This window comes from Eleutherodactylus coqui, chromosome 1 (assembly GCF_035609145.1).
Source record: "Eleutherodactylus coqui strain aEleCoq1 chromosome 1, aEleCoq1.hap1, whole genome shotgun sequence".
NCBI classification, from domain to species: Eukaryota; Metazoa; Chordata; class Amphibia; order Anura; family Eleutherodactylidae; genus Eleutherodactylus; species Eleutherodactylus coqui.
In genome coordinates, this window is record NC_089837.1 from 200436416 (window position 1) to 200462225 (window position 25810).

General features: G+C 45.7%; 1 protein-coding gene across 2 annotated transcripts in view; it reads left to right on the forward strand.

The window, feature by feature from the left end:
* PDE10A (phosphodiesterase 10A) overlaps nt 1-25810 on the forward strand; it is a 403589-nt gene that overhangs the window by 173704 nt on the left and 204075 nt on the right. The window contains exon 3 of one of the 2 annotated variants that reach the window (XM_066605416.1): nt 1407-1493. In XM_066605416.1, the coding sequence (XP_066461513.1) occupies nt 1407-1493 (87 nt within the window). Of the gene's footprint in view, nt 1-1406; nt 1494-3553; nt 3750-25810 lie in introns of those variants that run through there. The other variant, XM_066605417.1, reaches the window with a different exon arrangement.

Consider the following 25810-nt stretch of genomic DNA (forward strand, 5'->3'; position numbering starts at 1 on the left):
CATACCAGCTGTATTCACTGCAGATTTTCCATAGCAGAAACTCCACAGCAAATCTGCAGCAGCAAAATCCGCACCTAACGGTATGTTTTTCCCCCACAAAATTTAATGCGTTTTTGCTGAAGATTTCACCTTTGCATTGCAGAGTGAAATCTTCTCAAATCTGCAGCAAACCATTGAGATTCTGCAAAATCTGCAATGTATGTAACTTTTTCTGCCTTATGTAGATGACATTGTTTCAATTGACTCCTACTGTAAATTCTACAGATTTTCTGAGCAAAAGTTCCACTACATTTATACCTTTCTTGTGTGACAATACCCTAACTAACTAATGGTAGGAACTTACTCATAGAGAATCCACTTAGAAACAACATTGCTGCTGGGCAAAGAAACCAAAACTTGAACACTTTAGAAACTGTAAATTGATTGTCTAGTTGTGTCCAGTGCTGCTAGAAGATGCAGTATCCAGCTGTGAACTGACAGCATATGTAACTTTGGCTGATGCTTCGCTACAATGTATTTTTCTCACTTCTGGCTGCTGATTAGTTTAACTAGGATGTATAATGGGAGGCTGCTGCACTGTTCTTCCCACATACCTTGTTCTGATGCTGCCTTGTTTTTTTATGGAATCTCTCATGCAATGATACTAATAGTAAGGAGATTTCAGCAGATGCAATTTCCTAATCTAGAAACATAAAAAAGGTCTAATTTCCATAGTTAATAGGGTTACAAATTATAATAAATACCACAGATCATTGCTGTATTTTTCAGACATTCATCCTGCTATTTTGCTGCAGACAGATGTTGGCTTCAAAGTGCAGCATTCTCAGGTGTGTCTTTTAATTTATGCATAGTCATCTCCATAAGATTAAAAAAAACATGTAAAATGTATAAATAAAAAACACCATCCAAAAATACTTGTACAAAAAGTGAGAAATTCCTTGTGTTTTGTACAAGCCAAAAAGTGCACTCAATTGTATGTGATGGAAACCTTGCAGTGAATATATGACTGTGCAGAATTTTATAATGTTTGCTAAATAATTGCATAGACTAGAACAATTTTATTTGTATTTCTCCAAACCTATCCTGCCTCTTTATAAAAGACACAATGTAGAAATATGTGGCTACTGAACTTGATGAATTATTTAGTAATATAGAGTATATATTTGTTACAACAAATATATTATATATATTACAAAAAACAAGTTTTTTTAAACTCACATCTAAATATTATTTCAGTATAAGTGATTGTCCCAATAGAAAGGTTCTTTTCTGGTTTTCTTTATTTTTGTATTTAGCTTCACTATACATAATGGTATATAGAGATACTGTCATTATACCACCTATTAGTGTTGACCCCCATCACAGGACAACGCTTATTTACAGAACATCATGTTTCTTATTTTTAGGACACTGTCTGCCATTGCAGGAATCCTATATAGAAAGCCTGGTGTCACAACCTTCTCATAGTCCCCAAGCTGAAGACAATAAATTAGGTATGTTGTGATGTATGTAGTATCAAAGAATATATTAATATTAAAGAGGTAGACGAGTGACCATAACACAAGCTGTGATTGTTTAAAATCTATATATTTACAATAGAGTTAGTGAAACAATAACAGAGAAATAAACTAGCTAAATTCTTCACACAAAACACATTTACAACATTATGCAACTTACTACAATGTTAAAAACATAATAAAAAATATGTGTGTATATGTGTATATATATATATAGTCTTTACATGAGCTATTAGACACATTAATGCATAATTACAATAAAAAACACATTTTTTATTAAAAGAATGTTCATGTCTACAAACATCATTTTTTCTTTAGGAAAAATATCAGTGTAGCAAAGAAACGAGAAGAGGGAGCAGAGTGCAGTAATTCAGAGAGGAGTATAAAAACAACACTAAATAACACCAAAGTAAACAAATGGTTCTAAAAGACCTCCCCCATATGTATGACAGAATCCCGACTGGTTTTAGGGCATTTACAATACTTGTACAATGTTATTGAGCAAATCAAGTCAGGAGATTTAGAGGCAAATACATGCAAGAGAACTCAGACAGAATATATATACAATATATATATATAAATATATATATACAATATATATATATAAAGCCTGAATATAAGAATTCATGTAGGCGTAAACTACACAGCAGGTTTCAGGAATTCGATGATGTGGCATCCTGAGGATGCAGTATGCGGCGGGCACACCGGGCACAGGTGCGGGCTCTCCACCGTCTGCTGTACAGGTAGATGGTCTCCCGTAAGATCTCCGCACATTCCCCCAGTACAATTACATTATGGGGTGAGAAGTGGGAGGACGGCGACATTCATTCGATTCAAGGACCATTTACAAAAAAACACGTGCATTATACTGATCTGCCGGGGAACAGGAGGAGCAGTCGGTACGGAATACACTAGAATACTTGCAGTGTCCACCACATGATGTACTGATTGATATATATATATATATATATATATATATATATATATATATATATATATATATATATATATATATCAGTATATATATAAAATATTTGCCACATTACATATATTTGTATACATAAATGTGTGTGTGCATATATATATAAAATGGCAAACATATCTAAACGTACGTGTGTGTATATTCATATAACTTCGGGTTAGTGTGGACAGGTGTGAGTATATATATATATATATATACACGGTATCCGTACCCGTACCGTACCCCATACCGTACCCGTGTGCAAGCCTCATCCCAGAAACTCCCCAACTGTGCCCTCTAATCCTCCAATTACTAGCAGCCTATAGTTGAAGTGTGTGCATGTGTGACTATATATATATATATATATATATATATATATATATATATATGTATTATACACACAAACGCACAGGTGCCTTTTTAAATAATGTATACAAATGCACCTGTGTGTTTGTATGTGACCATATAGATATATATATATATATTCACACATGCACACAGTAACTTTATACTGTTAGTGATTGGAGGGCACAGTCTATCTGGAATAAGGCTGGCACACAATGTGGGCCATTCTCCTGCACACAGTAGCTCTTAAGCTGTTAGTGATTGGATGGCACATTCTATATGTGATGAGGCTGGCACCCGGGCACGGTGTGGGCATTCTGCACTAGTTTTACGTCTCCCTCCCCTCAGTGCACTACGGTGTAGAGATGTACATTGCACGAGAAGTCTCTCACTGCCAGCGCTAATCTGAACGATGGGCACAGTAGAGTTCTCCCCTGCTGTGTGGCTGGCACGGTGCCATACAATGTGGCGGGCTGTGGATGCATTGCAGCAGCAGACCATGGCGGAGGACTGTAAAGCACCTTCATGCTTCTCCGGGGGCACGGAGGGCTATGTGTGACGTGGGCGAGCCATAGATGCCCGTTCCTACACCCGCTGCCCGCAGCTCCTCCTCCCCTCATTCACTTAGTTGGCAGTGCTCGCCTCCAGCCCGCCCCCCGCGCCGCCTCCTCCCCGCCACACTTAGGCTGTCGTCTGTCGGCTCCCACCCCACCCTCTTCCCTTACTGCCGGCGAGGAGTGCGGAGGGCAGCGGGTGGAGGCGGCGGAGCCCCGCTGTTCGGTAGACCCCTGTACCGCGTACATCCCCGGCTCCCCTCACACCGCGGAAGGGCATCTTCCTCATCCCGACGGGGAGGGCAGACATGGAAGATGGACCCTCTTCTGAAGGCTGCTTTAGGAGGTTCACCGACTGCTTCTTAGGCGCCAGTGAGTATCCTGCCCGCCGTGTGCCCTGCAGTGCCAGGTGCTGGGTGACCGAGGAGTATCGGTGCAAGTTGTGGGGTGAGCTGGGTATAAGGTGGCTGGTGTGCCAGCTGCTGGCTGGAGAGCCGTTGTGCCAGCTGCGGGATGATCATGTTTGCCTAGTGCTATTGTGCCAGCGCCTGGGTGTGTGCTCAGGTGTCACTCTGCCTCTATGCTGGGCTTGGGGGGGCTCTTACACGGAAGGAGCAAGCGATGGCGGTCAGGTAAACCATTTATCTTTGTGTTTAAACAGGATTGTCCAGTTCACCTAAGACGACCGTACGAGCGCTCTTTAAACCGGAAGATTAGCGAACGAGCTAACGCTGATTTATATTTGTGAAATGAATGAGTGAGCAAATTATCGTTCATTCGTTAGCCATGTTTGTACTGAGCGACTGGCTTTCAAGATAGAGAATATATGTGTAATGTATATTTCTAATTGTTTAACGATAATTGGGAACCCTACATGGTTCCTGATTCCAGTCTATTGTGACCAGGTACACTCATTGACAAAAAAAACCCCATCCCTCCCCTAGAAGTTGTCATAATGGAATGAAACTTTCTATATGCGATTGCAGCATTGATATAAGTGATTACCATAATTTATTGCAGAAAACTGACCCCTTGAAGTGAGGCTCTAGTGCCCTGTTGTACCGCCTCTAGCTTGGATACAAGATTTGATACAGGTGGGCATGGATGCTCCAGTACCCTGTTGTACCGCCTCTAGCTTGAATACAAGATGTGGGTATTATTGTATCTTGACACCACCAGAAAGTCCTGGTGGAGACAAGACTGACAGGCCGGTGACGCCCCCTGTACCTCATTGGCTGCAGCTAAGGCTCCCCTGCAGGTCCTAGCAGCCAACTATCATTCTAATGTCCTGGCTTCCGTCCCGGGTCCCGGCCAAGATTGAAGGTCCTCGCTGCTGTCGTAAGTCTGGCAAGCTCCCTGGGCGTTCACTGTGGTTCCCTATGCTGCTGTTTCTGGTCGGCGCTCGTCATCCCTGATGATAGGCCAGTAATAGTTGTGCATTACCAGACCCTCTCCCAGCCTCCACGGTCTCCCTGCTGCTTCTTCCCCAGGTGAGTATACATGTGCACTATCGGCTCCCGGTGCCTCTGCCAGCCTCCATGGCCTCCCCGTTGCTGCTGCTTCTTCCCCGGCAGCTGAACCGTTCCACTTGGTCTCCTAACTGCCCCGCTGTCGGCGTTCTGCCTCTTCATGCAAAGGCAGCACAGACAGACGGTGGTCGGCAGATGTGTGCGCTCGTAGCATCTGTGCGGCTTCTGAAGCTGTGTAGCAGATGGCAGCGGAGAGACCCGCCGGTCCGCAGATGTGAGCACTGCTGGTAGGGAGCGCACATCGCTCAGACCCGCAGCATGGGCCAGGACAGTATTGGGAGCGGCGGCGGGGTGTATGCCTATTACTGTATCTTGCCACGCAGCTTCTAGGACCTTGCTGAATTCACCCAATCGGGAGCTCGGGGTGTGATAGGGGCGTTCCTGCATCGAAGCCCGGTTAAACCACTAGCTTCTGGTGGTGCCAAGATACAATAATACCCAATATGTAATACAAGAGGGCATGGAGGCTCTAGTACCCTGTTGTACCGCCTCTAGCTTGGATACAAGATGCGATACAGGTGGGCATGGAGGCTCCGGTACCCTGTTGTACCGCCTCTAGCTTGGATACATGATGTGATGCGGGTAGGCATGGAGGCACTAGTACCCTGTTGTACCCCCTCTAGCTTGGATACAAGATGTGATACGGGTGGGCATGGAGGCTCTATTACCCTGTTGTACCACCTCTAGCTTGGGTACAAGATGTGATACAGGCGGGCATGGAGGCTCTAGTACCCTGTTGTACCACCTCTAGCTTGTATACAAAATGTGATGCGGGTGGGCATGGAGGCTCTAGTACCCTGTTGTACCACCTCTAGCTTGTATAGAAGATGTGATGCGGGTGGGCATGGAGGCTCTAGTACCCTGTTGTACCACCTCTAGCTTGGATACAAGATGTGATACAGGTGGGCATAGAGGCTCTAGAACCCTGTTGTACCGCCTCTAGCTTGGGTACAAGATGTGATACAGGCGGGCATGGAGGCTCTAGTACCCTGTTGTATCTCCTCTAGCTTGTATACAAGATGTGATGCGGGTGGGCATGGAGGCTCTATTACCCTGTTGTACCACCTCTAGCTTGGATACAAGATGTAATACAGGTGGGCATGGAGGCTCTATTACCCTGTTGTACCACCTCTAGCTTGGATACAAGATGTAATACAGGTGGGCATGGAGGCTCTATTACCCTGTTGTACCGCCTCTAGCTTGGATATAAGATGTGATACAGGCGGGGCAGGCGGGAGATGTACAGGTTCCGTATGGTATCGCTCCACATTTGCTGTAACTGAGATCAGTGTTTCTCAACCTTTTCAGCCCTGTAAAATGTTGTTTTTATTTTAATGCAGGGCACCCCTACCAGACGGGGGGCGTGGTCATGAGATGTGACGGGGGGCGCGGTCATGAGATGTGACGGGGGGCGTGGTCATGAGATGTGACGGGGGGGCGTGGCTTATCACAAGGTATAATTTTTGCCTCTGATATTCCTGGCACCCTCTAGTGAGCACAGAGCCGCTGGCCACTTCCGCTTCACCTGAGCAGCGGCGCCTCTGTGCTCACTAGAGGCTGCCAGGTGATCGGTGAAGGAAGCACACGTGTGCGAAGACTAAGGCCTGCTGTCTACGGACGAATTGTAATTGCGTTTCCCGCGGCGATAATCCGACTGTGGGGAAGGCAATTAACGATTTCCATAGCCTGGCTATGGAAAGCGCAGTCCCCCTGTCCACGAGCGGAGAATCATTACGATTTTCCGCTTGCGTTGCAAAAAACGCGACATGCTGCGAATTTGTGCGGTTCTCCGTGGCGACACTTCCATTGACTTCAATGGAAGTGTTTTATCGTAATGAATTTGCAATTATCATTGCGAATTCATTGCTTTTTTTCTGTTCTCCCTGCTCAGGCATTGCACTAAATTGCAATTACATTTCTGTTGAAATCGCAGTCATTTCGCAGCAGTAAAACGCTAGCGAAAAACACATCGCCTGTGGACAGGCTGCCTGTCCACGGGCGAGTTTGAATTGCGTTCCCCGCGGCGATAATCTAGCCACGGGGAACGCAGTTCAAGCTCTCCATAGCGATGCTATGCAGAGCGCAGCCGCCCTGTCCACGAGCGGAGAATCATTGCGATTCTCCACTCGCGGCCGGCAAATCGGCATGCTGTGATGTGCCGCGATGCTCTGCGGCCCTCCGCGGTCAGCCTATCTGTCAGATAGGCTGACTGGCGGAGATTCGTCTGCCGGCTCCCGCTCCAGGGTGGCGGCTCCCGCGGGATATCGCTACGCCTGTGGACAGGCAGCCTTAAGAGCGAAGAGGCAGCACAACCAATTTCAAGTGAAAACCCTCACAAATTGTGCATATTTTGGCTCTGTGTCTTTTCACTACATGTAAATATACCCTAAGGCCGCCTGCAGACGGCCGAGTCGGATCCGGCTGCGAGAATTCTCGCAGCGGGACTCGACCCGAGCATCTGCAGAGAGCAGCGCGTCACTCACCTGCTCCTGCGGCCCCGGCTCTTTCATGTGGCGGCAGCCGGCGTATGCGCAGAGCGGAGCCGGCGTCCGGCGAGTGACGTTTCTGTGCGCTGCAAGCCCCGCACAGAAATAGGGCATGCTGCGATTTGTTTGCTGCGCGAGAGTTCAGGTGGCCAAATCGCGGCCGTCTGCCTAGGATTGCGTTTGCTAATGCAATCCTATGGCAGCTTCCACGGGCAGAAATTTCCGCCCGTCTGCAGGCGGCCTAAGGCTGCTCTCGTACAGGCGTCAATGTTGCGTCTTATAGCGTTTTCATACATTTTTTTAATGCACCCCTTCATTGCAATCGGTGATGAGGTGTGTTAAAAATCACTGAAACACACTAAAATAGAGTAGACAGTGTTTTGAGAGTCGCGGCGTTAGAAACGCCCCGCTCGATCACTTGTCTGCGAAGTCCCATTGAAATCAATGGAGGCATTTTACAGCTGAAAAACCCGCTAGTGTAAGAGCGGTCTGAGGCGCCTCTCACACAGCCGCTTTCTTCAGCGGGTAACGCTGTCAGAGGCTCCCATTGTTTTCAGTGGAGCCTCTCATGCACGCGCTCGATCGAACAGAGTCTGTTATATTCTTTGCGTTTACCATACCTCGTCAATGATCAGATGTGCTAAACTCCACAGGGGGCTGTGGCCAAAAACGAAAGTAAAACCACGACCGTTTGCAGCGCTGCTCTATGAATGCGGCCTAAGGCCGGGTCCACACGGGGCTGACTCGCTGCGGAATGTCCACAGTGGACATTCTGCAGCAGATCAGTAGCGGAAAGTCCTCCTCAAAACCCGTGCCACTTGGTGCTGATTTTGACACGTATTGCGTATTTTTGTGCGGAATACACCCCCTCATTGAAAAGAGGTGGATTATACGCCACACTGCATGTCAATTTCTGCACGGGTTTTGTGCAGATGTTTTCCGCAGTGTATGGATGAGATTTTGAAAATCTAATCCACTTTGCCGCTGTAAACGCTGCGGAATTTCCGTGCAGACTGTCCAAACAGAAATATTGCAGCAAATCCACCCCGTGTACCCAGCCTAAGGCTGCCTGTCCACGGGCGATAGTTCATTGCATTACCTGCGGTGGTAATCCGGCCACGGGTAACGCAGTGAACGCTTTCCATAGACTTACTATGGAAAGCGCAGCCCTGATGTCCTCGAGCGGAGGATCATAGCGATTCTTCGCTTGCGGGATTCAAATCGCAGCATGCCGCGATTCTCTGCGGTGAACCTAACTGTCAGATAGGCTCATAGCGGACACCTGAGAGCTCTCCCCCGCAGAGAAATGTCACTAGTGATATTCCGTCACGGCTGTGAACGGGGGGCCTAAAGGGGTTTTCCAGGCAGCACCTGCTTGGATATACCAGAGTCGTAATGGCAAGCATTGCACTCACTGAAATTAATGGGAGCTGCGTCTGCAGTGGCCAGTGCTCGGAATTGCAGGTGCAGGTCCAATTGATTTCAACGAGTGCAACGCTTGCAATTACGAGCGCCGGCCACTACACGGGTTGGAGCAGTGCTTCCACTCCAACGCCGGTGTATCCTGGCTCGTTTAATGTCGGCTGAGTGATTCCCAGCCTGGGAGCTGCTGAACCCATGGTGAGTTTTCATGGCTCACCAGGGTACCACTGCACTCCGCTTGGGAACCGCTGTTCTAGATTGTGCAAACTCGTAGGCTGTTGAAGCTGGTGTCCTATACGTGTTCTATTAGCGATAATTCTAGCGACTGGGTGGCCACAGAAGTCTGACAGTGTTGTGGGGACACCCTTGTTGTATCTGGCCGAGCATTATCCTACTGGAAATGCCTCCTGGAAGCCACCATGAGAGGAACACATGTGGCTGCAGGATGTCCTGAATATATCGCTGAGCTGTCATTGTCCTTCTTACCAATACCACGACCATCCAGCTTCTCCCATTCTAATGATGCGCCCCTCTCAAACTAAGTTAACCGGGTGAAAGCTCTTCAGTTGTTGTAGAGACGTCTAGCAGTCAACTATCTCTACATAAGTGGAAGAAGAGGCCACTACACCCAAGTATCCTCCAGGAGCCTTTTATAGGCCAAGGTGGAACCACTTTTAGGGCCTCAGGTGGCAAGACCGTTCATCTAATCACACCACGACTCTAATCACTTGCATATCTGCCTGAGATGTAGCTGCATGCCGAGTTTTGCAGCAAAACAACAACTAATTCTAGGGGCTTGATTTATTTATTTATTTTTTTGACAATGTATTTGTTGCAAATACAACCGTAGTACAGTAGAGAGTTTACCCCGCGCTGCAGAGGACTACGAGTGTGTGCCTTCTTGACACGATTAAACTTTATTTTAGCTACGCGTTTCAGCACATAAGCGTTCCCCTATCAAGCTTAAAATACAGAGATTCACATTTCTACGTAAACGCTACTTACAGTGAGGCAATGCTCAGCGGCACCTCCAGGTGTCTTCTGATGTAATCACTGGGGAGGGACTCTAGCGTAAACAATCGCATGACCTTGCTTGGACCGCTTACGTGCGCTCCATTTCTTCAACAAGCTTTATCAATACTCACCGCATAAGCAGAGAGAAACATCTATTATACTACCGCTTTTTATGAATGGCTATACATCATTCAATGATTACAAGTGTTACTTTGAAACCATAAGGGGTTAAAGTCTTCAAGTGGTATATAATGAAGTATTAGAGAAAATGTAACTAAAACCCATCATACTCAGTTTTATAGATTTATGAATTAATCAACTAGTAAAAATTTTTTTTTTCTAATAGGAAGATTTTAAATATAATATAAAATAGATTTTAAAGAAATGCATAATAAATATAATTATTTATTGACATAATCGTCATAATTTAATATTTTATAATTCCTATGTTTAAATATTCTTACAGAATCTTAAAGTGGTTGTCCCGCGAAACAAAGTGGGGTTATACACTTCTGTATGGCCATATTAATGCACTTTGTAATATACATTGTGCATTAATTATGAGCCATACAGAAGTTATTCACTTACCTGTTCCGTTGCTGGCGTCCCCGTCTCCATGGTGCCGTCTAATCTTCAGCGTCTAATCGCCCGATTAGACGCGCTTGCGCAGTCCGGTCTTCTCCGTGTTGAATGGGGCTGCTCGTGCTGGAGAGCCGCTCCTCGTAGCTCCGCCCCGTCACGTGTGCCGATTCCAGCCAATCAGGAGGCTGGAATCGGCAATGGACCGCACAGAAGACCTGCGGTCCACCGAGGGTGAAGATCCCGGCGGCCATCTTCGCAAGGTAAGTAAGAAGTCACCGGAGCGCGGGGATTCGGGTAAGTACTACCCGGTTTTTTTTTTTCAACACATGCATCGGGTTTGTCTCGCGCCGAATGAGGGGGCTATTGAAAAAAAAAAAAACCCGTTTCGGCGCGGGACAACCCCTTTAATACATCAGATTTTAATTTTTTGGTCTTCATACATATGTATTTATATGTGCAGCATAGTATGTGAATGAATTAACACTTGTAATCACTGATGTATATCCATTCATAAAAAGCGGTAGTATAATAGATGTTTCTCTCTGCTTACGCGGTGAGTATTGATAAAGCTTGTTGAAGAAATGGAGCGCACATAAGCGGTCCAAGCAAGGTCATGCGATTGTTTGCGCTAAAGGGACTTAGTCCCTCCCCAGTAATTACGTCAGAAGACCCCTCGAGGTGCCGCGGAGCATTGCCCCACTGTGAGTAGCGTTTACGTATAAATGTCATATTGTGAGCCTCTGTATTTTAAGCTTGATAAGGGCACGCTTATGTGCTGAAACGCGTAGCTAAAATAAAGTTTAAGTCAAGAAGGCACACACTCGAAGTCCTCTGCAGCCGGGGTGAACTTCCTACTTTAGAGCTTGTATACCCTGGACGTCTCTTCACCACAGGGTGGATTTTAGACTAAGGCCCCCTGCACACGGGCGGAGATTCCGGGGCGGGATTTCCCGCAGAATTTCCGCCCGTGGAAGCTGCCATAGGATTGTGTTAGAAAACGCAATCCTATTCAGACGGCCGCGATTTGTATGCGTGAGAAAACAAATCGCGGCATGCTCTATTTCTGTGCAAGGCTCACAGAGCCCCGTATGGAAATGTCACTCCCCGGCCGCTGGCTCCACTCTGCGCATGCACCAGCTGGGCGGCAGCCGGCACATCACAAAGCTGGAGCCAAGGGAGAGGTGAGTGCCGCGCTGGTCCCTGCTGGGGCTCGGGTCAGGTCCCACTGCGAGAATTTGTCTGCAGGCGGCCTAAGAGTGATTTCAACACGCTATCTTGGACAAAGGGTGCCAGAGGGTTTCCCCAGGGCTGGGTTAACCCTTTGAGCACCAGGTGAGTGTGTATTCACCTTTAATACTTCATTTTCTGAGTGAAGACGTAATTGTTTCATAAGGCGCATTGTAATTGAAGTTTTTCTTGTTGCGAATGCAAAAATTGATGCCATTAATCGGAGGTATTTTCTGCTGGACTGGTTGTATTCCCTGAGTCTACTAATGCCAGTTGGGTTCATTGCTTCCCCTTATATTTTAGCCATCAGTAATTGGCTTTCTTCTGTACAAAGTGAGGTTTGCTATCATTAGGCATGGCATGACGTTGCTTCCGTACTAGGCCAATACTTGTACTAGGCACCCTGTGTGGTAATGATGGTGGGTACCTTGAATTAGAAATATTTTCCAGGTTATTTTCCTGTATTATGTAACTAAAGGTTAAATCATTGTAAAATGTTCTGCAACTTTCTATGATTTTATGTTTTAGCTTGCCACCATTTATAAGATCTGCTTGCTTACTGTCAGTGAATGAAAATATTCTTGTTTACATCCGGACCAGCGCAGACCAGACACTACTTACAGCTACATTGCAGAAAGGTTATAGACTCCACATCATGGCCTAGCGATGATGCAGGAAAAGCCAAGATTTAAACAAAACAAAACTGTACCGCACATGTCCCACGGCTCAACATGCGGACCGTCCGCAGTATAGCTGGCGAAGAAAAGCAGGTATGCTCAGATGCTGGCTGGACACGGGCTCGGATTCCGTAGCCAGCCTTATCTTCAGCCTTCGGACTATGCAACCGCACGCTGGCTCTTCTCTCCTTTGTTACATAGTCCTCATGCTACGAATAATGTGCTAGCTCTTCTCCTTTATCTCTGGCCTGAGGACTATGTAACAATACGTTGGCTCTCCTCTCCTTAAGTCTCATGCCCATGGCCGGGTTGGATTCCACCTGCGAAATATTGCAGCAGAATCAGACCCAGCACCCCCCAGAGAGACAATACTTACAGCTCCAGATTAGCTGGGAGTGCCTCGCACAGCAAGCCGGTGCACATGCCCACTGTGCAGAATATCACAGGACGGACGGCTTCCATTGACTGCAATAGAAGCCGTCCATGCAATTTTCTGCACAGAATAGAACATGCCGCTCGTGGGCAGGGGAGAATCGTTTACCACAGCATGTTTGTGGACGGACATTGCTGTGGAATTTGCAGCGGGTGTCTAACCACGAATTCCACAGCGAAAATCCGTCCGTGGGCATTTCGGCCTTACCTCCAGCCTGAGGACTATGTAACAATGCGCTGGGTCTTCTCTTTTATCTCTGGTCTGAGGAATATGTAACAATGCACTGGCTCTTCTCTCCTTTATGTTCGGCCTGAGGACTATGTAACAATGCGCTGACTCTCCTCTCCTTTATCTCTGGCCTGAGGACTATGTAACAATGCGCTGGCTCTTCTCTCCTTTATCTCTGGCCTGAGGACTAAGTAACAATGCGTTCGCTCTCCTCTCCTTTACGTCCAGCCCGAGGACTATGTAACAATGTGCTGGCTCTCCTCTCCTTTATCTCTGGCCTGAGAACTATGTAATGATGCACTGGCTCTCCTCTCCTTTACGTCCAGCCCGAGGACTATGTAACAATGCGCTGGCTCTCCTCTCCTTTATCTCTGGCCTGAGGACTATGTAACAATGCATTCGCTCTTCTCTCCTTTATCTCTGGCCTGAGGACTATATAACAATACGCCAGCTCTTCTCTCCTTTGCGTCCAGCGCGAGGACTATGTAACAATGCGCTCGCTCTCCTCTCCTTTATCTCTGGCCTGAGGAATATGTAACAATGCGCTCGCTCTCCTCTCCTTTATCTCTGGCCTGAGGACTATGTAACAATACGCTGACTCTCCTCTCCTTTATCTCTGGCCTGAGGACTATGTAGCAATACACTGACTCTCCTCTCCTTTATCTCTGGCCTGAGGACTATGTAGCAATACACTGACTCTCCTCTCCTTTATCTCTGGCCTGAGGAATATGTAACAATGCGCTCGCTCTCCTCTCCTTTATCTCTGGCCTGAGGACTATGTAACAATGCGCTCGCTCTCCTCTCCTTTATCTCTGGCCTGAGGACTATGTAACAATGTGCTGGCTCTCCTCTCCTTTATCTCTATGGCCTGAGGACTATGTAACAATGCGCTGGCTCTCCTCTCCTTTATCTCTGGCCTGAGGACTATGTAACAATGCATTCGCTCTTCTCTCCTTTATCTCTGGCCTGAGGACTATATAACAATACGCCAGCTCTTCTCTCCTTTGCGTCCAGCGCGAGGACTATGTAACAATGCGCTCGCTCTCCTCTCCTTTATCTCTGGCCTGAGGACTATGTAACAATACGCTGACTCTCCTCTCCTTTATCTCTGGCCTGAGGACTATGTAGCAATACACTGACTCTCCTCTCCTTTATCTCTGGCCTGAGGAATATGTAACAATGCGCTCGCTCTCCTCTCCTTTATCTCTGGCCTGAGGACTATGTAACAATGCGCTCGCTCTCCTCTCCTTTATCTCTGGCCTGAGGACTATGTAACAATGTGCTGGCTCTCCTCTCCTTTATCTCTATGGCCTGAGGACTATGTAACAATGCGCTGGCTCTCCTCTCCTTTATCTCTGGCCTGAGGACTATGTAACAATGCATTCGCTCTTCTCTCCTTTATCTCTGGCCTGAGGACTATATAACAATACGCCAGCTCTTCTCTCCTTTGCGTCCAGCGCGAGGACTATGTAACAATGCGCTCGCTCTCCTCTCCTTTATCTCTGGCCTGAGGACTATGTAACAATACGCTGACTCTCCTCTCCTTTATCTCTGGCCTGAGGACTATGTAGCAATACACTGACTCTCCTCTCCTTTATCTCTGGCCTGAGGAATATGTAACAATGCGCTCGCTCTCCTCTCCTTTATCTCTGGCCTGAGGACTATGTAACAATGCGCTCGCTCTCCTCTCCTTTATCTCTGGCCTGAGGACTATGTAACAATGCGCTCGCTCTCCTCTCCTTTATCTCTGGCCTGAGGACTATGTAACAATGTGCTGGCTCTCCTCTCCTTTATCTCTATGGCCTGAGGACTATGTAACAATGTGCTGGCTCTCCTCTCCTTTATCTCTATGGCCTGAGGACTATGTAACAATGCGCTGGCTCTCCTCTCCTGCATGAGTCGTGTAGTTTGTCTGATTAACAGAAAATGTGATGTCCGCACCTACCTTTGTATATATAAATTATGGAACTGGATTAATAAATGATGAAGAACTGTGAATTATTTATCAGCCACTTGGAAGCTTTATTACATTACTAAAATCTCAGATAATCCCAAGGCTTAATTATTGTCATGTTTGTTGATGACTGATGAGGTAATTGTCTCAGACTTAACCTTAGGATTCAGATTTCTACTTTTTAATGTTCTTTGATTACGAAAACTTAAAAATATTACCAGATTGCATAATAATGTGGGACGCACGCTCGGCACATTGTTTGGGAGTCAACGCCTGTTTGGAGCCACGCACCCAGATGTGCTATTTGCTAAAGAAGGCTTTGAAGAGGGGCTCCTCTATATGGGGACGAAGAAGCAAAATATTGCCTTATGGTTTAGCAATGTTGCCTGAAGTGCCTAGTGGTATCTGGGGTTCAGTGATGTTTAATGGTGCATTATTTTATTTTTTGACGGCAGAAACACCCCTTCCCCTACCCTTCCGGTCCATCTAATCTGCCCTTATATATTTTTCTTTTTCTTACTCTCTTAGGATAGATCTATGATTATCTCAGTGATGCTTAAAGTCATTTAATTTTCCAACCACATCTTCCTTTGACAAACCGTCCCCCTCCGGGAATCGGCGCAGAGGTGCCTTCTGACAGCAGTCAGGACGGGCTGTGTCACTGCTTGTGACGTGCTTGCTGTGGGCGGCCCGTCTGTTCACCTCATAAGTGGCTGACGGACGGAGCAGAGCAGGCAGCGGTCATTTTGACCACTCTAGCTCTGCTTCTAGAAGCCACAGAAGAAGATGCCCAGCGGAGGGGACATGCCTGTCGATTGGTCCTGGCCAGGCAAGGTGAGTAAAAATTTTTTTTGGTGTCAGAACCCCTTTAACGACCAGGCCAAATTTTGGAAATCTGACATTGTTTTTTCGCCACATATTGTAATTCATTTAGGTAGTAAAAATAGACTGTATATTTATTAAAAGCACCAAAATTGGGAACATTTAAAAAAAATCCTTTTTTTACATTTTCAATTGCAATATCTCAAATACGCGATCTGATCCATGATGGCAGCTGAAACTTTAACTTTTTTTTTCTTCATTTTTCCGATCATGGAATCGGTCACTGCTGTCCACAGTGACATCTCCTGCCTCCTGATAGAATTTGTGTATATTTATTAAAAACGTAAAAATTGAAAAAAAAACTTACATGCGGAATTCTGCAGCGGCATGTTCTATCTTATCGTGTTTTTCTGTGGCAGATGGTATCCATTAATATAGTATAAATGGAGACCGCTGAAAAAAGCGGTTAAAAAAGCGTGTTTTTCAGCGATCGCCAGCGGGGACTTTTATGTTTATTCCCGTGGCGTAAAACTGCGGGCGTATCTTGCTCCGTCCATGGGCATGAGCCCTTATTCTGGACCAACATTAAAAAAGCTTCCTTTTTTTTTTAACCATTTTGGAGACGTACAAATGTAACTAATTATTGACATTTTGAGGAACACTCTGATTTCCTGCACCAAGCCAAGATTGCAAATGCTCATAGGTGTCAGAATGAAAGATGCTCCTATTTTAAAAACTACACCCCTTAATATATTCACTGAGGGGGGTCAGGAGTATTTTGACCCCACAGTTTCTTTTCATAAATTAATGCAATTTAGGGGAGAAATTTTTTCTATAAAGATTTTTTTCTATAATGCACATGAAAATGAGGATTTGCACCCTAAAATGGATCCCCCCGTTTGTCCTGTATTCAGAAACATACCGATTGTGGCCCTAATATTATGTCCATATGCACAACGGGGCCAAAACCGAAGGGAGCAGCGGGTGGTTTTTAGAACAGACATTTTGCTTGAAGGTGTTTTAGGCCCCATTACAGACTTGTAGACCCCTTGAGCGGCCAAAACGACAGAGAACCCCCCCCCCCCCCCAAAAAAAATGACCCATTTTAGAAAATAGACCCCTTAACGAATTCATCTAGGGGTGCACTGCGTATTTTGACCCCACAGTTTTTTAATTAATCGAAGCAAAACAGAAGTAAAAAATTTCGAATTTCATTTTTTTTTGGCGCATTTGCCAATGCTGGGAAAAAGGCCCAATGATAAGGATCCCGTCAGGGGACATCGCCGCAGGCCTTGGGGTAAGTAATTTCACCTCACCTCATGGTTCGGTTCCATGACGGGAGGTGAAACTTTCGCTTTTTTTTTTAACTTTACATGATTGCTGTTATCCATTGGATAACAGTGATCACGTGACCAAGAACCGCGTACTGTGGACCCCTGTGAGATCTCCAGGCTCTCGGCTACATTTAGTAGCCAGGTGTAGGGAGATTTTAAAATTACCCCGGCAATCTGCGGCTTTTGTGCATGCCTCTGCCAGTTTGGCAACGGGCGCGTGCGCAAAAGCCGAGGTGAGGTCCACGGATAAATCCGGGGGCCTTAGGTACCCTATTTTATTTTCCCTCATGGAAATGATCCATGAGAGGAGATGAAACAAACTTTACAAAAAAAAAAACTTTTTAAACTTCTATATGATCGCTGTTATCCATTGGATATCAGCGATCCTGTGACTGGGAACCGCATACAGTATCTCCCGGTGATGGCTCCCTGCTCTCGGCTACTCATACTAGCAGGGAGTTTTTAAGTTTCCCGGGCCTCCCGACCCTCTGCGCATGCGCGTGACATAATGCAGTCTGGCTCCAGCAGGAGCATAGTAACAAGCATAACCTGTCGCCCTACCATCAAGGCGACGGGTTATGCTTGTTACTATGCTCCTGCTGGAGCTCTTTTTTTCTTTATGCTAAGGCTTTTATCTCTCATATGGGGCCGCTTTGATCTAACCCTTTGGGTCTAAAAAGCTAATATTGTGGACTTGGATACATACTTTTTTGTATTCCTTAGGTTCACCTATTTTTCTAAATATTAGCTTATCTATCGGATAATTGAGTGGGAATTGGTAGATATCTATCTAGGTCTCCTCCCAGAAATCTCTCTTACCTTTAGGGTTAGTAGAGGTCTGCTATGCATTTCAGACGATAAGGCTAACGTATCGGAGTCCCGTATTATTGAGTGGTAGCCCGCCAAAATCTATCAGTAAGCAGGGGAAAAAATATATCTTGAGTTAGGACCAACGCATCTGAAGATAGGCTTCCAAGCATTCTCAGGAAAAAAAACATAGGGCAGTTAAACCACCACATGGGTAAAATCCCTATAAAGTGTCTGGTCCTTAAGGTACAAAACAGCCTGGTCCTCAAGGGGTTAAAATGCCTGATGAAAGCGACATGAAAAACACACTGGGTGAATCCAGCCTGAGGCTTTATTATTTTTTTTTCCTACATGTCTGTTTTCTGAATAGATTGCAGTTCTATAAATATGAAATAAAGACAGAATATAATCCCCGTCCGTTACGTGAAATATGACGTACAATGGATGTAGCGCCGAATCTGTTGTAACTAATACATAGAAGCCATCAGTGCAGCATTGTGCAGGTTAAAGGGGTTGTACTTAAATATAAAGTTATCTATAACTATAATCGGTGGGAGTCTGACCACTGGGACCCCCACCCTGAAGCAATCGTTAGAAATGGGGACCAGAAGGTCCCGGCTTTACAGCAGCGTAGGATGCCACGCTCTAGTCATGTCATGTGGCAGCACCAGAAACTGCTGATTGCTTGTACTCAGCAGTTTGCAACGCTGTCATTGAAATGAATGAAGTAGCAGCATGCATTCACATTCTCCACTCCATTCTTATGTGCAGTGACTGGTACATTCAGACATGTTATTTGGAGCATCGGCATTATATTTGGCTGCAATTTGCTTGACAGTACATTACCTGTTCATCAGAATGATTCTTGACATCCACCTCTGACCCCCTAGGCTAGCACTAATGATAAGGCCTCACTATTCTAATGTGAACCATACTGATTCAGTTCTGCTGTCTGGAGTGACGTGCCTTAGTTCTATACAGGGACGCTCCCATCGTGATGGGGCCGGTGTTTGTAAAGTGGCCATTCAGTATATCTCTATGTATCAATACATTATGCCAGCGAAGAGTGGACTGTGATAATTGTAGGCAGAGAGAAGCCTTCCATAGATACTGATGCTGCCAGCTGCTAATTGCTGAGGTTTCTGCCTTTTTCAGCAAGTCTGGACTTTGAGCCCTTGCAGGGTCTAGGTGAAATGGGGAAAACTATGGAGAGGCGTTAACCGTGCATGGTCAAAAACAAATTAGGAAAGTTTTGAAACGTCCTATAGATGTGTAATATTCATCTTAGCCCTATTTATCATTGCTAACTAGATGTGGAGTGTAGGCTGTAGCTGGATTACTGGATCATGCTGATGACAAGCCTGATGTTACCGATGTCATACAGTAAATGTATCCCTTTAAAAAGGAGTCCTACATAAAGGAGTTGGGGTCTGGGAAATTTGAGGAGTCAGTTTGGCTTACTGACTCCACATCCCTGACGTGCGCTGGCTCCACTCAATGGCCCAACATACCCTGCTGAATGCAGTGCCATGACATTGCAGTGGGGATGGGCCAAAAAGAAGGGTGTGCAGCGGCACCAGGGGCGCATCTCTCCCTCTGCAAGGGTCAGTTGATTAATACAGTGAATAATATATTTTTTATTAAGAGGTGCTAATGACAAGATAGTTTAGTGCCACAAAAGCTACTAATCTAATAAAGCTGTGGAATTGCTGTAGCAGAAGGTTTCCATCTGAAGAGACCTGCAGGACATGAAATGTGGCTGTAATTGCTGTACATGGTCTAATACAGAAGTAATACCTGTTGCTCATGTGAAACTTGTCACCACATCAATAAGGCCCAGGGGCGTACCTAAAGGCTCAGGGGCCCGGGTGCAAAAGTTCAGCTCGGGGCCCCCCCACCCCGGCCCTCCACCCCACACGCCCCCGTACCCATACCTAGATCGTGCTGCATACATGATCTGTCCCTGGCGTAATCTTTCCAAACATGACGCATTTCCTGCACTACATGAATATTTGTTTGTAGCCCCACAGGCCGCTCTCACACACACCTCTCTTTACCGCTATTAGCACAGCGCCCCGAGTGCCGTACTAACCGCGGTACAACACTCCCATAGATTTCGATGAGGTTACTCAAATTAGCGCTCGAACGCGGTGTCCCTAACGCTGTGATTTTCGAGAGCTGTCTGTTCTGTTCCTGCATTTTTGTGGTTTTTAACACACCTCCTCACCCATCACAATGATGGGGTGCATTGAAGAGTGCTGTCAAACGCTGTAACCTGTGTTCGAAAACGCTGCTCGAAATTACGGTAAAAATGCCACGATTTTGAGCTGCGTTTTCTGAACACGTGTGAGAGCGGCCTCAGGGGGGTCATGTTTATGTTGTACTTTAGAACCACAATTAAGACACATAAAAACCTGCATGCAGTATTTAAAGACCGCGTACGGTATTAGGGTGACTGCCCACTACAGGTTTTTTTCACGACGAAATTTGCAGCGTTTTTTTTTTCTGCAGGGGTCTATGGGACTTGTAATGTTAAAATCACGATCGCGCAAAACCGCGATTTCACGGTAAATTGCGATTTTGCGCGATCGTTATTTTAGCATTACAAGTCCCATAGACCCCTGCAGAAAAAAAAAACGCTGCAAATTTCGCCGTGAAAAAAAAATGTAGTGGGTGGGCGCCCTAAAGGAGCAGCAGACACTATTAATAACAGCATGTGGTTTTGATGCGGTTTTTAATTGCGTGTAAAGGGTGCAAATAAATACAGTAAATCCAGGGAGAAGGAGAGGCAGAGAAACACACACACACAGATATATACACACACACACACAGATATATACACACACACACACAGATATATATACACACACACACACACAGATATATACACACACACACACACACACAGATATATATACACACACACACACAGATATATACACACACACACACACAGATATATACACACACACACACACAGATATATACACACACACACACAGATATATACACACACACACACACAGATATATACACACACACACACACACAGATATATATACACACACACACAGATATATACACACACACACAGATATATACACACACACATACAGATATATACACACACAGATATACACACACACACACACACACACACAGATATATACACACACACACACAGATATATACACACACACACACACAGATATATACACACACACACACAGATATATACACACACACAGATATATACACACACACACAGATATACCCACACACACACACACACAGATATACACACACAGATATACACACACACACACAGATATACACACACACACACAGATATACACACACACACACAGATATACACACACACACACAGATATACACACACACACACAGATATACACACACACACACATACACACACACACAGATATATACACACACACACACACACACAGATATATACACACACACACACACACAGATATATACACACACACACACAGATATATACACACACACACACACAGATATATACACACACACACAGATATACACACACACAGATATATACACACACACACAGATATACACACATACAGATATATATACACACACACACAGATATACACACATACAGATATATATACACACACACACACAGATATATACACACACACACACACAGATATATACACACACACACACACAGATATATACACACACACACAGATATATACACACACACACAGATATATACACACACACACAGATATATATACACACACACACAGATATACCCACACACACACACACACAGATATACACACACAGATATACACACACACACACAGATATACACACACACACACAGATATACACACACACACACAGATATACACACAGATATACACACACACACACACAGATATACACACACACACAGATATACACACACACACACACAGATATACACACACACACACACACAGATATACACACACACACACACAGATATACACACACACACACACAGATATACACACACACACAGATAGATATACACACACACACACACAGATATACACACACACACACACAGATATACACACACACACAGATATACATACACACACACACACACACACACACACACACACACACACACACACACACACACACAGATAGATATACACACACACACACACAGATATACACTTACCCCAGGGCTCGGTCCACTTCTCCTCCATGTGACAGCAGCAGGAGAGGTAAACTCAGAAGCTTCCCCGTTCAGCAGGAAGCAGGGGGGGCAGCACATGATCCCTGTCCCCTGCCGTCCCATGTGACCTCCTCCCTCCTCCCCTGCCGGCCCATGTAAGTACCTCCCTGCTTTTCCTCTCAGGCTGGCTGTTCTGACTGCCGCATCATGCGGGGGAAAGAACGGTCAGCCATTAATGCACTGAATGTGCATGGGGGTATGTCGGAGGGCGGCTCCGGGGCCCCCTGAGCTCACGGGCCGGGTCGCCATGGCGACCCCAGCACCCCCTGACGCTACGCCTATGATAAGGCCGGCTGCACACAAACTAGTCGGATTCCACATGTGGGAGCCCGTAGCAGAACCCGGCTCTGACCTGCGTACCTAGCTTTCTGTACTGAGGATCATGCGTAGCACAGTTTAAAAAAAAATTAGCTTTTTCCGCAATGTTGCTAGGCGATGACGCGGGTACCCACAGCCTATCCGCAATGTCAATTGCAGATGAGCTGTGAGTCTGACTGCTTCTGTTTTATTTCAATGCAGCCGTCTGCGTGGATTCTGCACAAAAATAGAATATGTTGCAATTTTAAATCCGCTTGCGGAAATTGCAATTACTGTTTGCTCATCTGAGCGGACATATGAAAGCTCTGTCTTATCAATAGGCACGGATTCTGCAAGTGAAATCTGGTCTTGTGAGATCGGCCTGAAGGAGCTGAACTGAAACCTCTTGCTCATCAGTTGTCTTGTAGCCTTTGTATCCAGCGGCTTATTAACATTTCTCTGTAGCCGTGAGGTCTGTACTTGCTGTGGTTTTGCTATGATTTGCTGAGTAGCGCTGGATGAACCAATCAATGCAACACTGGATAAATCAATGTGAGGGCTGTGATTGGTTCTTCAAACTCTGCTCAGCCAATCACGTTGTGGAGGTGGGATTTATGAATTGGCCAATCAATACCGTGGCTCAGCTAATTCATAAATCCCACCTCCACAATGTGATTGGCTGAACAGTTTGGTCAATCTATAAATCCCACCTCCACAATGTGATTGGCTGAACAGTTTGGTCAATCTATAAATCCCACCTCCACAATGTGATTGGTTATTCAATCAATACCGTGGCTCAGCGAATTCATAAATCCCACCTCCACAATGTGATTGACTGAACAGAGTTTGAATAACCAATCACGTTGTGGAGGTTGGATTTATGAATTGGTTGAGCCACGGTATTGATTGGTCAATTCATAAATCCCACCTCCACAACATGATTGGCTGAACAGAGTTTAAAGAACCAATCAATGCAGAGCTGGATGAACCAATCACAGCCTCGCATTGGTTCATCGAGCGCTATTTGGCCAATCAGAGGCATCGCTTCCTGGAGGTAAGATTTATGAATCCTGCGACCAGAAAGTTCGCATCTGTGGGTGAACGAGAACTGCAGGACGCATGGCGGAGCTCCAGACAGCAGCGTGAGCACCTGGACCCAGCCTGCTAGGTAAGTGTGCCTTTTTTTTTTTTTTTCTTTTAATGGAATGCAGCTAGGGATTATTTTACGGGTAGGGCTTAACCTTCACGATTTTATTGCTGGCAGCAGCAAAGCAATGTGTTATTTTTTTCACAAGAAAAACACATCACCGCTGCTACAAAATTGCAGGAACACAGCTGCGATATTGCCGCAATTTTCTTGTGGATTTCGCGGGAAAGCAGGAGTTTAAAAAAAAAAAAAAAAATGTACTGCCCATGCGCACCGGCCAGCACATCCGTAAGCATTCGCAGACCAGGAAATAGAAAACCTGTACAGGCACGCGAAAGACCCCAACAGGCAATGCAATTTCTTCAGCCGCGGGCAGGGTCGGATTTCACTGCAGGTTCCTGCATGCGGAATCCGACCCGTGGACATTGGGCCTTATTGGTTCAGGGTCGACCATCTCCTTTATCCTTTTCCCTTTATTTTCTGTTTGTATTAACCTTGTTTAGCTGTATTTGTCTTATGTGGCCTCCTTCATACAGTGTGTTTTATACTCTGTTTAACCCCTTCATTGAAAGGTTTATTATTACCATAATGGTAATCAGTGCAGTGAGATTTTCCGGGCATGCCACTAAAGGGGTTAATAATAAAAAGAAATAACATAGAGCAGGAGTATTTTCTCTTGGGTTTATAACCCTTGTACACTTCCTGTGCTGATGCTGTCATGCTATGTAGTGTGTATTGGTTAACCCTTAGGGTACACTTATTCTCCAAGCTGTGCGGCTGACGCTCAATGCAGATTTTATTACATACAGGAAACGTATTGCTTAATCCTCATGGAATCAGTTGCGCTCAGTAACACAAGGGTCACAAAGGCAAAAATGGTGCAATACTCTTCCACTGCAAAGTGCATAAGGAGTAACCATAAGTGCTCACAAGTGGAAACCTTTAGCTAACGATTACAATATTGCTGACACTTACCATGACTTGGATTACAAAGCATGAAGATCTTTATAATGCAATTTATGCAGGATTGCTAATTTTGTTCTCCCCCCGTGGTAGCCTATTCCAATCGGATTATAGTCATTATAGCATACTAAAGTGTGCCACACACTGCCCATAGTCTTTCATTGTAGTGTGGTTAAAAAGTAAAAAATTGGGAAGAAATACAGGTGCTTTTACTTTAGGAAATCTGGTGGAATTGTATGGCTGTACGGCATGATCCGGATCATCTCATCCCTACTTTACAGTTGGTGATCTTGATGTTGCAGTTTAAGGCCAGTTTCATGCGACATGTTAGGGGCTAGTTCACACGAGTGTTCTTTTGGCGCTCCAATAGCTGAGCTAAACAATCGTGGTTATCAGAGTGGTAAATCGGAGGAACGAAGAATAGCCGCGACCCAAGTCAGTCAGTGGGAACTAACAGCTTGTTTCAAAATGCACTGCACTAGCAGTGTTTTTAGGAAGTGGCAACAAGATTTGCATCTTGGCAAGTGAAGAAGAAATGGCTTATTTTTACAAATGAAAAGCTGGAAAAATTTTCCCTTTCTGCGATCGTCCAGTTGATCTGTGGTTGTGTAGGCCTGGTGGTAGCGGCAATGACACAGAATTAAACAATGGACAGGAGATCTGTGCTTGTGTAGGTATAGGCCGCCTGCAGAAGGTCGGGTCTGATCCCGCTGTGAGTATTCTCGCAGCGGGACCCGACCCGAGCCCCTGCCAGGGACCAGTGCGGCAATCGCCTCTCCCACAGCTCCTGCTCTTTGATGTGCCGGCTGCCGGCCAGCCGACAGCCTGGGAGGGACATTTCTGTGCGGGCCTCTGCGAGCATGCCGCAATTTGTTTTCCGCGTGTGATTTCGCGTGGACAAATTGCGGCCGTCTGTGTAGGATTGCGTATTGTAATGCAATCCTATGCAGGTGTGCGCCAGCGGAAATTCAGTAGGAAATCCCGCCGCAGAATTTTCGCCTGTCTGCAGAGGGCCTTAGTAATAGTAGGTGACTGCAGGTGTGGCGGTGGCAGGGAGTGGACAGCTGGGGCTGGTGGTGGTGGCAGGGAGTCAGCGGCTGGGGCTAATGGCAGAGAGTCTGCAGCGGTAGTGCTGGAAGAGCGCTGAGGAGAATCCTGAAAATTACAGGTTTCCAATTATGTGTTTTGTTTTTTTTTATAAATTCCGGATCTATATCGCA